The sequence below is a fragment of the Anas acuta genome, chromosome 17 (assembly GCF_963932015.1).
Source record: "Anas acuta chromosome 17, bAnaAcu1.1, whole genome shotgun sequence".
Taxonomy (NCBI): Eukaryota; Metazoa; Chordata; class Aves; order Anseriformes; family Anatidae; genus Anas; species Anas acuta.
The window spans coordinates 1,078,301-1,093,911 of NC_088995.1; the positions used below are offsets into that span (position 1 = coordinate 1,078,301).

General features: G+C 58.0%; 1 protein-coding gene across 4 annotated transcripts in view; it reads right to left on the bottom strand.

The window, feature by feature from the left end:
• The window catches only part of MYO18B (myosin XVIIIB), a 55,965-nt gene that overhangs the window by 29,248 nt on the left and 11,106 nt on the right, over positions 1-15,611 (bottom strand). For 3 of the 4 annotated variants that reach the window (XM_068653579.1, XM_068653576.1, XM_068653577.1), the window contains exons 13-28: positions 13,385-13,555; positions 12,496-12,586; positions 10,867-11,059; positions 9,847-9,927; positions 9,549-9,696; positions 9,133-9,292; positions 8,507-8,690; positions 7,754-7,919; positions 7,372-7,481; positions 5,458-5,523; positions 3,977-4,105; positions 3,565-3,708; positions 2,572-2,661; positions 883-1,002; positions 676-784; positions 264-388 (exon numbers count right to left, since the gene is read on the bottom strand). In XM_068653579.1, the coding sequence (XP_068509680.1) occupies positions 264-388; positions 676-784; positions 883-1,002; positions 2,572-2,661; positions 3,565-3,708; positions 3,977-4,105; positions 5,458-5,523; positions 7,372-7,481; positions 7,754-7,919; positions 8,507-8,690; positions 9,133-9,292; positions 9,549-9,696; positions 9,847-9,927; positions 10,867-11,059; positions 12,496-12,586; positions 13,385-13,555 (2,087 nt within the window). The remainder of the gene's footprint in view (positions 1-263; positions 389-675; positions 785-882; positions 1,003-2,571; positions 2,662-3,564; positions 3,709-3,976; positions 4,106-5,457; positions 5,524-7,371; positions 7,482-7,753; positions 7,920-8,506; positions 8,691-9,132; positions 9,293-9,548; positions 9,697-9,846; positions 9,928-10,866; positions 11,060-12,495; positions 12,587-13,384; positions 13,556-15,611) is intronic. The other variant, XM_068653578.1, reaches the window with a different exon arrangement.

Consider the following 15,611-nt stretch of genomic DNA (forward strand, 5'->3'; position numbering starts at 1 on the left):
TCCCAGGCACTGCCCAGGGAAGCACACTGCCTTTTTATCTCCTCACCACAATGCTCAGGAATTGCCATCTCTTCACATTAACAGCTCTTTGTGCGACAGGTCATGCAAGCACAACCCCATCCCGTACCCAGGAGCTGCATCAGCATCAGGACCCATGGCTCAGCCCCCCAACACCCAGCCCAGCAGCAGCCCTGCTCCGAGGCGCAACCCTGAGTGCCCCAAATTCCCCCCCAGAGATCTGGGGCTGGCCGGGCAGCACTTGCCTTTTGCTCGAGCCCCGTGCGGGCACTGTGCTCGGCACCCAGCCGCTCCTCCAGCTGTGCCAGCCGCTTCTGGAGGAAGGCGATCTCGGTCTGGGCGCAGTCAAAGCGCACGTGCCACGCGTCCTCTGCAAACACAGCCCCGGGTGCCACTGCTCAGGGCCGAGCGTGGCTCCCATGGGGCACAGACAGGGCTCCAAGAACTCTGCCTTCTGCACCCAGGGCTGCCACAACTCGTGTGGCATCCATCCCATCCCATCCCATCCCATCCCATCCCATCCCATCCCATCCCATCCCATCCCATCCCATCCCATCCCACCCCATCCCATCCCATCCCATCCCATCCCATCCCATCCCCACTGGGGTGGCAGCGCTGGCCCCCTGAAGCATGCATGGCCCCAGAGGGACGCCCTACCTCCTTCAGAGCCACTGATCTTCATCTCACGCAACTGCACCAGCTGCTGGGCCTCCTCCAGCTGCTTCTGCACTGACTCCAGTTTCTTCTGCACTTGGTCGTGTTTGTTCTGGGGAAGCCCGGGGAAGGAGGGAGCAGCTCAACCCGCTCCTGGGGCACTCGGGCAGAGCAAGGCTGTGCCGGGATCGTGGTGCTGGGGTCTCCTACCTGCAGCTCCTTCAGCTCCCGAGCACCCCGCAGCCTCTCTGCCCGCTCCCCGTCCAACACCTGGCAGGCAACATCGCCCTTGTGCCGCTCGTCCGACAGCTCCATGGTCAGGTCGATGATCTGGGGGGGCAACACGGCGCTGGACTGGGCAGCACCAGGCACACCGCCTGGGGGGCAGCTGCTGCCCACCGACCCGGCATCCTGACAGCTCTCACTTGGCTGCTGCCTCTCCTCTGGGGAGATGGGAGATGGGGAGATGGCGTGCACCCTGCCCAGTGCCACCCGTGTGAACCCAGCCCTACCATGGGATGAGGGAAGGGCAACAGCCAACAAAGTGTGCTCAGTGCTGCCTGCGTGGCTCACCAGATTTTTGCACTGTTCCAGCTGATTAATGTTAAATTTTGCTCGAAACAAAAAGCACACAAATAAAAGAGTGAATTATTAATCGGGAGGATGAGCTGCACTTTCTGCAAGCAGCTGTGAGCACGGCCTGCCCTGCTAGCCCAGCTCTGTGCGTCCATCCCTGAGAGGGGCAGGGCAGGGGGAAGCCCGCAGGCTTCAAATGCTTTTTTCCCCGCATCCAACAGCATTTTAAGGCATTTCACAATGCAGGCATGCTGCACGAGCTCTCCAGAGGTCCCCCAAGTTTAATTTGGGTACGTACACACAATAGGCTTGCTTTCCCTGGGGAGCTGGTGTTTTCTAGGTCTGCCACAAAGCATTAGCTTCCCATGGCAGCCCCAGCCCCAGGGGTGCAATTGCATCTCCAACGCAGAGCAACAGAGAAATCATCTTTAGCCGCTCCCCCTTGAAGAAGAGGGCACTCGGTGAGGGCTGTTCCTATTGCTGAGCAGAGCACTGCACCTCAGCTCAGACAAACAGGTAAATCCAAAGGGGACCGAGGCTGTTACACTGCAACTATCCTGAGCCACGCGGGATGTTTCTCCCGCACACTTTCCCCTTGTTACCAGCATTCGTCCCATTGAACAGAGCCACTTCTGGTGGCTGCAGAGGTCGCTGAGACTGCTGCCTGGAGAGCATAATGAGAACGTGATACATCTGGGCGTGATTTCCTATTCTAATTATAGCCTTTTGTCAGCAGAAGGGATGGCTTTTGCACGGCAGCTCCTCAGGTTCCGATGCCTGCGGCTGTGCCAGGTGCCGAGGGTTCCCCCGGGACACGCTGGGATGGGGCCCAGGGTGCAGCAGGGGGGTGGCAGCTCCTGGTCCCCTCCTGCACTGCTCCCCCCTGCTGCAGCCCCACAGCCCTCGGCTGCAGAAGCATTAAAAAAACAGCCCCTGAGCAACTTCTGCAGCCAAAAGGAGTGAGGAACGAGGAACGCTGCTGCGCCAGGAACAGCCACCCCACCTCCACCAGGAGCTGCTGGCTTCACACATGAACAAACACCTTTCACGTGTGGCTGGAAGAAATCCATGGCTCTGTAATGTTTTTGTCAATTAGAAACAAGAAAGAGTTCTTCACGGAGCACTAAGGCATGCCCAGAGCCACCACGGCACCAGCCGAATGCCAACAACCCGGTGCTGGGGAGCCCAGCCTGCAGCATTTCCCTGAGCTGCGCGGACAGCAGCAGCATTTGGCACCTGCATTGTTGGTTACATTCATCCTGCTAAATCTTAATTTCCAATGCAGGCAAGCAGGGGTGCTGCAGAGGACCTTCTCAGCTCTACCTTGCTTTCCAGCTTCTCCGTGTTCTGCCTGAGCTCGCTGCAGGACTGCTCCGATTTCTCCAGCTTTCTTCTGAGCGCCGCCAGCTCCTCCTAGGTAAGATTGCAAGGAAACACACACTGAGAGCTCCAGCAGCCTCAGTTCAGTTATGAATGTCTTGTTTTCTGTTAAAAATAAGTGGGAGAGACATAGCTGCCTTATTAAGAAAATTTACCAGGCAGCTTTGAAGGCTGAGCACTGCAAATCGCTGGGACTACAGCTCCTGACACGAATTTCATTGGAGGGAATGTCAGCTTTGGTCTCCGCACAGAGCACATTTCATGAGAAAGGAGCCGGCCTCAAAAGCTTGGACAAGCATCCAAACGTCTGAATCTTGCTCATCAAGTGCTCCTGCAGCCCTGGCAGGCTATCAGAGGCAGCAGCTACCAAGGCACAGCGTTTGCTGCGGGTCCTTTTCAGGCAGCCTGGCCGTAACCGCTGGGATCGCCGCTCGTGGCAGCGCTGCCCTACTTGGATGGCCGGGGCTGTGCAGAGATGTGATAAACCCGAGGTGAGCGGGCAGTGGGGCCTGGGGGCTACCAGGTGGGTTTGGAGAGAGGGGCAGAGATCTGGCCAGCTTTCACCGTGGGCAAGCCTGAAAATATCTCGGTAAAGCTTCCCTAAGGCCAGAGGAGGAGCAGGATGTTGGAGAAGACAGGGTAAGAATTCAGCACAGCACAATGTGAGGAAGGTTTGAACCTTCAGAAGATGCCCAGGGAGGTCTCCCAGCACCAGCTCCATCCCAGGTGGAAGCAGGCACAGCTCTGCTGATAGCACAGAGCACAATCCCCTGCATCGAGCTTGGGTTCTCAGCTCATCCATCATCTCCAGGAGCTCAGCTCAGCAGACCCAGCCCCAGCAAGCTGTCCGAGATCACGAGGCAGAGCTCCTAAAGCATCCCACCCGACCCTGCCCCATCCCACCCATCCCATCCCATCCCACCATGTGGTGCTTACCTCTTTTGCCTGGAGCTGCTGCTCCGCCAGGCTGACACTGAGCAAGGGCCGCACGCGGCTCAGGAGCTGCCACCAGGGCCAGTGCCGGACGGCCTGGAAGAGCTGCAGGTTCTTGTGGATGCAGCGGGCAGCGAGGCGCTGGACCTGCAGGGGACACAGCCAGCAGTGACCCCCCTGAGCCACAGCAGGCACGGGGAAGGGCCAGGCTGGGGTGCAGGGACGAGGGGCTCGGATCCCTAAGGGGCAGCATCAGGGCAGGGCACGGTATCAAAGGAGCAGCCTGCTGTGCTCCCAGGGCTGTGCACAGCCCCGCCGGGATGCTCTGGGCTGTGGCACAGCAGCACTGCACACACGCAGTGGCCCAAGCTGGGTTTGGGTGGGCATGGGGTGTGACAGCCCAGGGGATGGATACCTTCAGCCTCTTGAACTGCTGGCGGCTGAGGAAGCCCTTGCAGGCGGCCTGGAGGAGGATTATCTTCTGGGCTATCAGCTTGTCGCGCTGCTTCTCCAGCCTGGGCATCACGCCCGCCTTCAGGAACACCTGACAGCAAGCAGAGGACGTTGTGCACCCAGGAGGGGCTCCGAGACCCCCGCAGGCAGCAGCGGAGCACAGGGCTGGGGGACCTGGCTGCCAGCACCCTTCAGGACTGGCCCTTGCTCTCTCCGTCCCTGCCTCTTCTCTGCCCCGCTTTGACATCAGCATCCAGCACTGCAAGGTGCTGCAAGCCCCCAAAGTTTTCCTTTGGGACACGGCACTTCTCCCACGTGCTGCGGGGGTGACATCGGTTCCTCTGCTGTGACACCATTCCCAGCACGTGCACACAGATAACAGAAAAGGTGATGGTGTACAACGGGAAAAACAAAACTATCCACGGCATTTTCTTTATCTGAACTTGTTGGAAACACAGCCTAAACAACGTGGATTTGCTGATGCCATTGAATTTAGTCTGCTACAGATCTCCCAGAGCCTACGATGTTTCTCGGTCGTTGCCTGGCGAAGCTCTCGGGGTGTGTGAGCAGCCACTGCCAAACCCCGGGAGCCGTTTGCATAACGCAGCTTCCATAAAAAAAACGAGCTGCATTTGGGAACCTGGTGGCACACCTAACGAGCTGCATTTTAGAGACACCAAATTGAATCAAAGAACAATCCCAAGGAAGCTCACTGTCTTGAGATAATGCTATGATTGCTTCACCACCTATTTGATTGTCTCATTAATGTCTGTATTAACTTCACAAGCCAGTGAGTTTTAGAAGCTAGTACAAAATCAATGCTCAAAGTGATGGCAAAACCAACTCCTATATAACAAGATGTGACTGGAGCTGCTATCGTGCTATTGATTAAGTACAAGGGTTTTATAGAAGAGATAATTGCAAACTGCACCATGTAGGATAAAAGCAAGTTATTTTGCTCCACAGAACCGTTTCATGAATTCCTTCTTTATAGACTCCGAGAGCTGAAGGCAAGCATGCATACAAAATTAATTTTGCTCTGAGATTATCAATTTTAAGTTCAAACACCGTTGCTGTGACAACTCCTGCACCTGCAGCTGCCCAGTTTTAACCCAACCCACCAACGACCAGGAGCTGCCCAAGCCCCGTTTACCTTCATGAGACATCAGAGGTAGTTAGGTATGGAAATGCCAGGAGGGGCTGGGGTTTGGGAACCAGGCACAGAATTTACCCAGGGTAATGCCATCAAATTAGGAGCTACCTGCTCCGTTTTTTGTCAGGGCTTTGTTTCCCAGCCCACAGGGGCTCAGAGGGAAGCTCTGCAGCACAGAAATGTTTTTTCTCCACCTCGGGAGGCTGCAGGTAGCCAGCAGCCCCTGGCCCAGGTCTGGCTGTGCTGCACGCCCTGACAGCGAGGGAGGAGGAGCGGGGTGGCCACCGTACCTGGCTGCGTCCTATCGCCACGCTTTTCTTCTCCAGATCCAGCGCCTGGAAGAGCTCCTCTATGGCCTGTGGGGAAGGAAAAGGTCACGGAGTTGCATGCAAGCACCCCGTCCTGCAGCAGGCTGCAGTCACCAGCCACGGGACAGGGCAAGTCTGTGGGGCCCCCAGCATCCACCCTCACCTCTCCGCCCCGTGCACCCACCCAGCGCCACGGAGCCCCCAAGGGCTGCAGGAGGGCAGCCTGCCCCGGGGGATTTCAGCAGGACGGGCACGGAGCTGTGAGTTTTCTGCCTGCCACTGCTTCCCTCCTGCCCCTTTCACTGCAGGCCTGCCCGCAGAGCACACGCCAGGGTCTGGGGGGGGCACACGGGATTTCCTGAGCCTTCGGAGCAGCCTGCGCTCATCACACTGAGCTGTAGACATGCAGGGGAGCAGCAGCCAGAAGTGCCACACACCTCCCCAGGGCAACAAACACTTTCTGGACAAATGAATGATTTGAAAACCGCAGAGCTACAGGAACTGTAACCAAATCCTCAGCTAACACTTCGCTCCGTACAACAACCTCCAGCTGCCTCGCAGGGGGCACAGCTAGGGGAGCATCCTCCAGCTGGCAAAACCTCGTGGCACCCCATCCAGGGAGGGTGGGATTTTCCAGATGCCCTGCTACACGCTGCTGACAACGCCCCCTCTGCCTTCTTGCCGTGTTTGATAACAATATTGACCTTTTCCATCTGTCAGACTCGTCTTATTAAATCCTGAGATCTTTACTGAATTTGCACACGCTCTGTGGCCGTTTGCACAACGGAGCACGTGCCCATGTAGAATTCATCTCCTCTCGGCTCTGCCTGGCGCTGGGCGCTCAGCAGCTCACCCGGAGGCTGGTACAGGGCAGGGTCAGCTCTCCCAGGACTTTGCTACAAGTTCATTATGGAACGAGTAACTCTGGCAGATCTTCCCCTTCATTCCTGAGATACTTTGACTTTCAGGTTTCATGGGCAGCAAGGAGCCACCCCGAGCAGGTACACGTAGCCAGGTGATGTCCAGTCCCAGGGAACCTCATGTGCCCCAAGCTCTGCCAGGTCCCCAGGGATAATGCCCAGCTTGTCCTCAGCCACCCAGTTTTGGGGAATCAGGGTAAGGGATGGAGTGCAGCCACACGGGGCCACTGAAACACACTCATCCTGCCCTCTGCACATGCCTCTAGTCCCACAGCTCGTGCCCTGCCCTGCAAAATAAGATCTACCAGGCACGCAGCCAGGGCAGGAGACGACCAAGGCACCCACCAGCCCTGAGCCAGCAGGATTTTCAAAGCCGTTTGCTCCTGGGTATTAAAAAGAAGCAATAATAGGCTTCGTTTCCAGGCTGATTTCTCCAAGTCCTCTCCACGGTGCAATAACCCTGGCAAATGCAGCCCACGCTAGGAATGATTACTGTGTTCCTGGACCTTGAGACCATTTCTCAGCAGCATGGCAAAAGCTGGCAAGCTGCCCCGAGCCCTGCTGAAGGTGGCTGTGCTCCATCCCCAGCTCCTGGGGACTGTCTCACGGGTACGAACCCCCTGGTGTGCTCTGCGTGTGGCAGCTCCCCGGCAGCTCCAGGTGGGTGCCCCCACCCCAGAGGGTCCTGCAGTGCTGGCTGGGGGCTAAAGGACCAACACCCAGGGCTGTGGGGAGAGCCGGAGCTCAGCAGACCTGTAGGCAGTGACCCTACAGCCCCAACAATAACCCAAGGCACAATATCAGCCCCAAGGAGTGGCTGAGCCAGGCAGGGAACTGCAAAACAGCCCCAGGGCAGGGAGACACTGCCCTCACCCATCCTGCCCGGAGAGACCTGGCAGCACCAGGGAGAACTCGGAGAGCTCCGGCAGAGCCCAGGATGGGGCTCTCAGCCCCGTGCCCCCAGCCCAGGACGCACCTTGCTCTCATCTGGCACCTCGTAGGCAGACGTGTGCTTCTTCATCACGGCCGGAGCCAGCACCTGGAAGCGCCGCCGGAACTGGGTGAGGAGCATGCGGTCCGCGTACCCTGGGGACAGGCAGACACCGCTGGGGGGGACGCACGAGCCGGGGGAGGTTTGTAGGGTTGGCGAGGGAACGGGCTGTAGGGGCTCTGCGGCACAGCAAACGGGGGGCTCCCTGTGGGGACATGGGCTCGGGGAGCTGCCCTGAGCACAGCAAAACCCTCATGGGGAGGGCAGGGTGGAGGCGGTGGGAAAAGTGCCAGAGATGTGCTTAAGGGGGCACAAATATGGGATCTGATGGAGTGTCCCCCCCGCACGGAGCAGGACAGGGCCGTACCGGTGCGGCGGAGGCGCAGGGCGTCCAGGAGCTGGGTGCCCCCCAGCTGGGCTCGCAGGGACGGCATGTCCAGGGCCAGCGGGTCCCCCCCGTCCGCTGCCACTCCAGGGACAAGGCAGTGGATGAAGTGCAGCTGGGAGCGCCGCAGCAGGCTGGTGAGCGCGTCCTGGGGGACAAGCAGAGGTCAGTGGGGCTGGGGGGCGAACGAGCAGCACGTGTCGGTGGGTGATCGCTCCTGTGCACCCGTTGCAGGGTGTCCGGGCAGCTCCAGGAGTTATCTCAGTGCCAAAAGTTGTGTGCGTACTGGGGGCAGCAGCTGAGTGGGACCCTTCCTCCCCATGCCTCAAGTTTTCGGCTGATGGGCTACAAAAAGTCACCTAGTGGCCTAATTGCTGCCAGGGTTGGGGTTTTCCAGGCACAGCCAGGACACTCGAGAGAATTTAGGCTCCCAGTTATGGCTGAGATCAATGGGAGGCTGGTGTGTGACCAGCTCGTGGGGCCAGTCCTGAGCCCTTAACAGGATTAAGCAGCGGCACAGCAAGGTGTGCCTGTAATCTGCTTTACAATTCGCTTCCCTTTCCGAGCAGCAGCGGTGCTGCGGGGCTCGCTGGCCACCTGAGACCAGAGCAGCATCCCTGGCCAAGAGCCCAGCGGGGCACGGAGCTCGTGGCACCCTTTTCCCTGGGTGTTTGGGTCTCAGTGCGGCAAAGCCCCCAGCCCACAAGCCCTGTGGTGCCCCCGTGCCCCACTCACCGCCTGCAGCTTGAGCTGGGCGCACACCGACCTCTTCCTCACGGCCGCCAAGCTGCTGGCAAAGGTCTTCCTGATGCAGGCGCTGCGCTGCAGGGCCGCCTGCGAGCATCCCTCCAGCCCCGCCACCGCACGGCAGCCCCGGGGCGCATGGCGGCGCGGCAGGACCAGCTCCTGCACCGCGCTCCTGGGGGGCAAGAGAGGAGAGGAGGTGCTGGGGCTGCAGTGGGGCCATGCACGGGGCTCCTCTGCTGCCAACGTGCTCACGGGGGAGGCAGCACCCAGCACCCAGCAACCAAGTGGCGAATTTGGCATTGGTGCACCCGCGTATCCCCTCTGCCCAGCCTCCCCCATGGGTGCAGGGGAGTCCTGCTGAACGTGCCAGTGATGGGATCTGCTGATTCAGGTGCTTTTGGTGGAAAGCTCTTCACCACAGTGCTGTTCCCAGCTGTGTTCAGCACCTACCCCAACCAAAACACGTACTTCTGGCTGCCACTCACTGCACCCACCCCCCACCCCCTAACTGAACCCCCTGGGCTCCCTCAAAGCCGAGCTAAGCAGCCTTTTCCTGGGTTCCCCCCCACCCCAGGCTGCTCCCGCGGGGCTGCTGGTGGTGCCGTGGTACTTACAGCCTGGACTGCTGCAGCAGCTGGCTGGCGTTCTCTGCCGACAGGTTCAGCTTGGCTTTGCCCACCCAGCCCGCCAGGTCGTAGCGCACGGGGTCTGTGCCCAGCTGGTGGGGGATCTCAAAATGCAGCTCCTGCTCGCACCTGCGCACGCAGCCAGGTCCTGTGAGAGCAACAGCACCCCGAGGGGGTCACCAATACCCTAGGGGGGTCACCAGCACCCCAAGGGGGTCACCAGCACCCCGAGGGGGTCACTGGGTTCCCATGGGGCTGCCACCACCAGTGGGGCCACAAGACAGTGGGCACCCAGCAGAGCATTTTGTCTCCCCCTGGCCATTCTTTAATTCTCCAAACTAAATGGGGATGCTGGAAGGAAAGCAGCTGGGGGTAAGGAAGCATCTGGATTGCCCCCAACTTACCGTCCTGGTCGGGGCCCTTTGGGGCGAAGTAGGAGCAGAGGCGGTCGAAGGCAGCGCTGTCCCCAGAGCCCGGGACCAGCACCTCCTCGTCCAGGATCCACAGCAGCCCCCTGCGGTCAGCCCCCAGGCTGCCGGGCAGCACCTGCAGCTGCCAAAGGGTGGAGATGTCCCCAGGGCCACCGGGAATGGGACAGGAGCCAGCTCCAGCCAGCGCCTGCCCCGCTCCACACCGCTGCTGCCCGAAGCTGGGAAGCGCAGGCAGAGCAACGAATTGCACGGGGCCACGGGGAGAGGTTACCTGTGAGGAGTTCAGGTCGATGATGGACAGCGTGGCCAGCGGAGAGTGCTCTGGAAGATCAAAAGACACCTCAACATTTTCCTGGAAAACATCATTTAAAAGCTTGCTTGAGTCGTGGTCTGGCGTCAGGATCCAGGAGCAGGCACATCCGCACGGCGGGGAGGAAGACGGAGCGGAGCTGCCACCGAGGGCACCTCCGAGGCTCAGGACACCGTGCTGAAAGGGCTCCTGCAGCACTCGGGGAATGTCAGACATGCCACATCAATAATGGACATGATAATAATTGAGGACTTAACACGAAAGCACCAAGGAAACGATCAATTATTTAATGTGCAGCTTGCAGGCGTTGCTTCCATTCATTTTCACTCCTGTGTGAGCAACATGCCACCAGGGCTCACAGTCACTGCCCCGGCCACAAAGCCACCATGCCCCCGTCCCAGCCAGCAGGCAGCACGAGGCGAGCCCGGCCTGCCGAGCCCTCCTCCATTTCATGCTCGGTTGGAAACCAGCAAAGGGCACAAATACACTTGGTGCAAGTGAGGTGTGAATATTAAGTCACGGCAATTCGACTGTTCTTCCCGAGCTAGAGGTATTAAAGGAACTGCTGCAAAGCTAATAAGTTCATCTTTGCCAGTAGATTTTTCAACCACTATTTCTGCAATAATTGATCATTTTCCTTTCTATTTCCTTTCTCTATTATTCAGCACCTGAGGTAATTTAGGAAAAAACCCAGCTGTGTTATCAGAAGGTGCAGAGCCTCCTGAGCGGGAAGAAGCGTGCCAAGGGGGACACCCGGCCCCGCCTGGCATTTCCCTTGTGTCACAAACATCCAAAGGGACCTGTGATGGGGACAGCAGGGGGACAAGAGGCTTCGTGCCACCACTCCACACGGAGCCCTCCTGCAGCACTCCGGCCATCGCAGCTCCTGGGCGCTCACTGTCTCACCGCGTTGGGGCGCAGGGAGCCGTGTGCAGGGGCTGGGAGGGGAGGCAGCTCCACGGCCGCAGCCCTCGCGCTCACCTCCTTGTACCTCTCCATTTCCGACACGAAGGTTTTCTCGTAGAAGAGGGCCTGCAGCCGCTCGTGCACGTAGTTGTGGCAGAGCTCCTCAAAAGTGGCCGCGCGCTCCCCGCCGTGGTGCCGCGGGTTGTGGAAGCCGGGGGTGTCCACCACCACGATGGAGCCCATGGAGAGGTGCTGGGACGAGAAGGACCTGGGGGAGGTCACGCACAGCACGGGGCTTTACCCAGGGGCACGCCGTGCTGTGCCCAGGGGTGACAGAGCTTCTTCCCCAGCTGTGCACATCCCTTCGTTAGCATCATCCCACGTGGCTGTGATGGCCCCAGTGCCGATTTCCCCTGCCCGTGCCTCCAGCCAGGAGCACCAACAGCCTTCATCTCCTTGTCCTGTTCAGTCCGAGTCTCACCCACCTCCTCCTTCATCTACTGCAGCTGAACAGCTTCTGCCAGCCTAGGTGGAGATGCTGCCCTTCCCACCCTGACACTGTGGTTGTTTAAAGCACTGAATCCTAACCCAAACACGCAAAGTTTGATGCAGAAGTGGCTACTGAGGAGCTTCCAAATTCCTGAGTGCTGCTGCAGGAGGAGACCATTGCTCCTGAGGGAATCCCTGGCTGGAACTGATCTGAGAAGCAACATCCAGAGGGTTCCTTGGAGAAACAGAGATGTTTACTTCTCAGAATGGCACTTGCAGCCATTTCCAGTATTTCAGATAAGGACAGCAGGGGAGCATGACAAGTCTCTGGGATTGTTTTTAAGGCACATTATGCTTTGGTTTAATGCGTGGTGCTCTCAGTGCTTTGCCTGCTGCCTGTCCCCAGCCCCTTTGCCAGGCAGCCTGCCCTGATTAGAGAAAATTAGAGGAGCTGCATTGCTCCTCGATAGCACAGGGTGCTGAGGGTGCAGCACCCGATGAAAGCACAGGTTGGATGACAAAACCCAGGTGTATTTACAATGGGCTGCTGTGGGAAAGGGAGCCAGGCAAAACAGTGCTGGCTTTAAAGGGAATGGGGGACGTGGGACACATCCTGATTTAACACTGTTTTTCAAGAAAACCTTCTGCAAGGTCTTAGAGTACCACCAGCAATTTCCCTTCGGAATGTGGTTGCTAGGAATTAGAATAAAAATATTCGACTGCAGGTAAAAATAACCCTGCTGCAACAATACGGAGTATTTCCAAACACCAGCTTTTTGTGGATGCTGACTTCAACAATTTGAGCTGAACACTGGAACGGAGGAAACTGAATGCTCTGGGGGTCTGATCCCCACCCCAGTGTAAACTATGGAATTTATCTCAGGAGAGCCTTTCAGATTTACACTGGCACGTGGAAGTTGTCCTTCCCACCCTGGCTCTCAGATGGAAATGGGCAGAGGAAAGGTGCTGGGGACAGGCAGGTGACTGGCAGGTGACTCCTCTTGTTCCTGACATTTCAATCCTCGCTTGCCATCAAGCTTCCAGCAAGAAGCGATTCCCTCCCCGCACTGCCATGGCTCTATGTGGGATGCCCTGGCCATTTACTGCTCCACACCCCCTGGTACCCTCAGCTCCTTCCTGCAAAGCCACATCTGCCATGGATAAATGAGCAGCAGCTCCTCGGTGCACAGTGCCCGGGGCTCGGCACCTCCGTACCTGTTGATGAGGGAGACGAGGGCAGCGAAGAGCTCCTCGTAGAGACCCGCAGCCATCCCCTCCACGCACTCCACGCCCGTCATCTTCGGCCCTGCCAAAGGAGCAAAAACACAACATTTATTGCTGCCTGGTTGCCCCATGAAGCAGAGCTGGCAGCACACCTCCAGCTGGCTGCACACCTCCAGCGCCTGCTGCGTGTGCAGGAGGTGGAAGCATTGCAAGCACTTGTTTTTATCATGGTAACTTGCAGAGCCCTGGCTGTAACGGGGCTGCTGAGGATGCGCCAGGCATGGCAGCATGACCTTAAAGCTGGGCCGTAGCTCATCCCCTCCCCGTGCAGGCTGGATCTGCCCCCATGAATCAGACCGTACGCTAACGGGAAGTTTATGGTGGCTCAGCAGCAATTTGTCAGGCACTAGCACGGCACACACACCGCTGGAGCCGCTCACAGTGTGGGCACACACAGCACAGTGCTGGTGCTGTGTCCTCAGCAGGCACAGGGGGAAGCCCACCCTGCTCTCCCTGGGCATTTTTTTTTTCCTTTTTTCCCTTCCCATTTCTAGGGAGAGCTCCCACAGCATTTATCCCCATCGCTTATCTTCCAGTGGCATTACTGAATTCCCTGACCTTCAGGTGTCCTTACCAAGCGACACGTGGGGTCAGCTCTAGAGCTGAGGACAGTGACATGGCAAGGCAGGGTTAATAATTTGATTAATATGAATGCATTTACATGGACCTCACTGCCTGAAAAGGAAAAGGCACACTGCCTGTCCCCATGGCAGAGGCAGGAGCAGTGCAGAGCACAGAATTTCCATAGATAAATAGAAATACCCCGTATGGAAGTAGGAATTCTGTAAGTAAAGGGAAAAAGAACATAGCACTGGGGCACCTGAGGGGCTGTCCTCCTCGGGGGGCAGCCGGCCGCCCCGTGCCGTGGCCTGGGCGATGATCTGCTTGAGGTGGTGCTTGAAGACGGCGGTGGTGAGCTCCTCCAGCTCGCAGCCCAGCACGTCGGCCGCGCGGTTCGCCCACTCGAACTTCATGAACTGCTTGCGGCCGACTGGAGGAACAGGAGGAGGAACGAGATGGAACAAGGTAAATTAGAACCTGCTGAATTAGAAGAGCCTGCTAAATTAGAGGCGCTGCTCCCGGTGTCCCAGCGGCTCCCAGCAGTGAGCACAGCTCCAGCCCCCAGCACCAACCCACACTGCTGGAGGCATCCTGGATGGAAACTCAGGGGAACCCCAGCGTGCTCCTTGAGGCTTCCAGCTGGTTTAGCAGCTCTCGGGTACTGCAGCACACCTTCAGTAAGTCAGCAGCCACGTACTTCACTAATTCCCTTTACTGTCATGCTACTCAGCTTCACACCATTTGTTACAGCCTGCTCTTGTAATTTCCCACAGTGGATGGGGCTGGGCGCTGGCCTCCCTGCCAGTCTGACACCACAAACACACCCAAAACCCTTTTTCCTCCTTAAAGCCCATTAACTCCTCCTGCAGCCCCCTGTCAGCAACAACCTGCAGGGCCCTTGGAGCCCCAGCTCCCCACCTCGGGCACTGCTGGTTGTGCTCCCCTCCATGCCCGGGGGTGCCCCCCGTTACCCCCTGCACGTTTGCTAACAGCAGCTGCAGTGACGTTCCCAGCTTTGCAAGATGCTCAGCATGTCAGCAGAATGCTGGGTGACTCGAGAAAGGTTGACAGATTTGTCCCCTGGTAATCATGCAGATATGAGGACTTGTTTTTTGCTCAGAGGATAGCTGAAAATTTGGGGGATCTCAGAGCAATGCCTTTGGGTCTGCCTGCCCTGCGCAGGGCTCCCCACGTGCTGCTGCCCCCGTGGTGCTCAGTGCCCCACATTCAAGCCGTGGGGCTGGGCAGAGACCTGCCAGAGTCCTGCAGAGATGTCCAGAGGCAGCCCGGGGAGGCTGGGAGCAGGCTGAGCCTGCTGCTGCCAGCCAGGCATCGGCAGCAGCGCCTGTGCACAATAAGAGCTTCAGCAGGCCAGCCCGGCAGATGTGGTTATGGAAGCTGATGGGATTAGGAGCCAATCCCTCAAAATCCAGGATCACCTTACTGAGCCCCGGCAATGTTTGCTGTCCCTGTAACCCCGAGAGCAGCACAGCTCTCAGCATCCCCCGCACGCAGAGCTGGTGGACGCTGGCAGAGGAAATTATTTATATCCAGCAATAGTGGCTCCAGCTTAATGATTAAAATCAATAGGGAAACAAGCTGCGGGATAAATCCTTTTACAAATCTAGGAATGAGAGATGCTGCAGCAGCAGCCAGCTGGCACGGCAGCACGGTGGGAACGAGCAGAAATGGAACAAAGTCATCCAGAGACCTCCGAGTGGTGTCTTTGGGCAGAGGCAGCGAGGAGCCAGCCCTGGGGCTTGCAGCGAGGACGAGCCCTTACAAAAGCTGGCACGATGCTGCCCACCAGGGCAGCACCCCCAGCCGCCCCACTCTGCCCTATTTAAAAGGAGCAGCGGGGCCGTGCAGGGCGAGCACCAGCTCCATCCAGCTCTCAGAGGCACCAGATTCATCTCCCTCAGGGCAAGAGCAGCAAAGGAGGCGATGCCAATGAGCCCGCCCCGATGCTCAGGGAGTCCTTGGGAGCTGGGCACCCTGCTAAGAGAAATAGGGCTGGAGCCCTCCCGAAATCACCCCGGGCACATCCCGCAGCTGCTGGCACTGCCCCTGCAGCAGGCAGAGCCCAGCAGCCCCGCTCAGCCGCCTCCCCTGCTCTGGGCACAAGTTGCCAGCCCGGCCCTTCTCTTCCACTTATTTTGTCATGAAAACGTTTGCTCTGCTAATGGGACAAATAAAAAAGCCTGCTTGTTCCTCTTTATTACCCTGGGTGGGGAAGCAGGGAGAGAGGAGGCTCCTCCTGGCTTGAATGGCTAATTTATTTGTCCTGCACTAAATCCTGCAGTCTATTCTCCATTGACCCATTGCCTGATGTATGACATATTAAAGCCTATATATAACAAAGGGAAGAGCTGTGTAATAGCATGATTAAAGAAATCTGCCATTCTGGCTGCATTTCCCCGACTGTTTGTAATAAAGATGTCAGGGCTCTGAACAGATAGCGCCATAACTCGCTGCGCGCAGACACA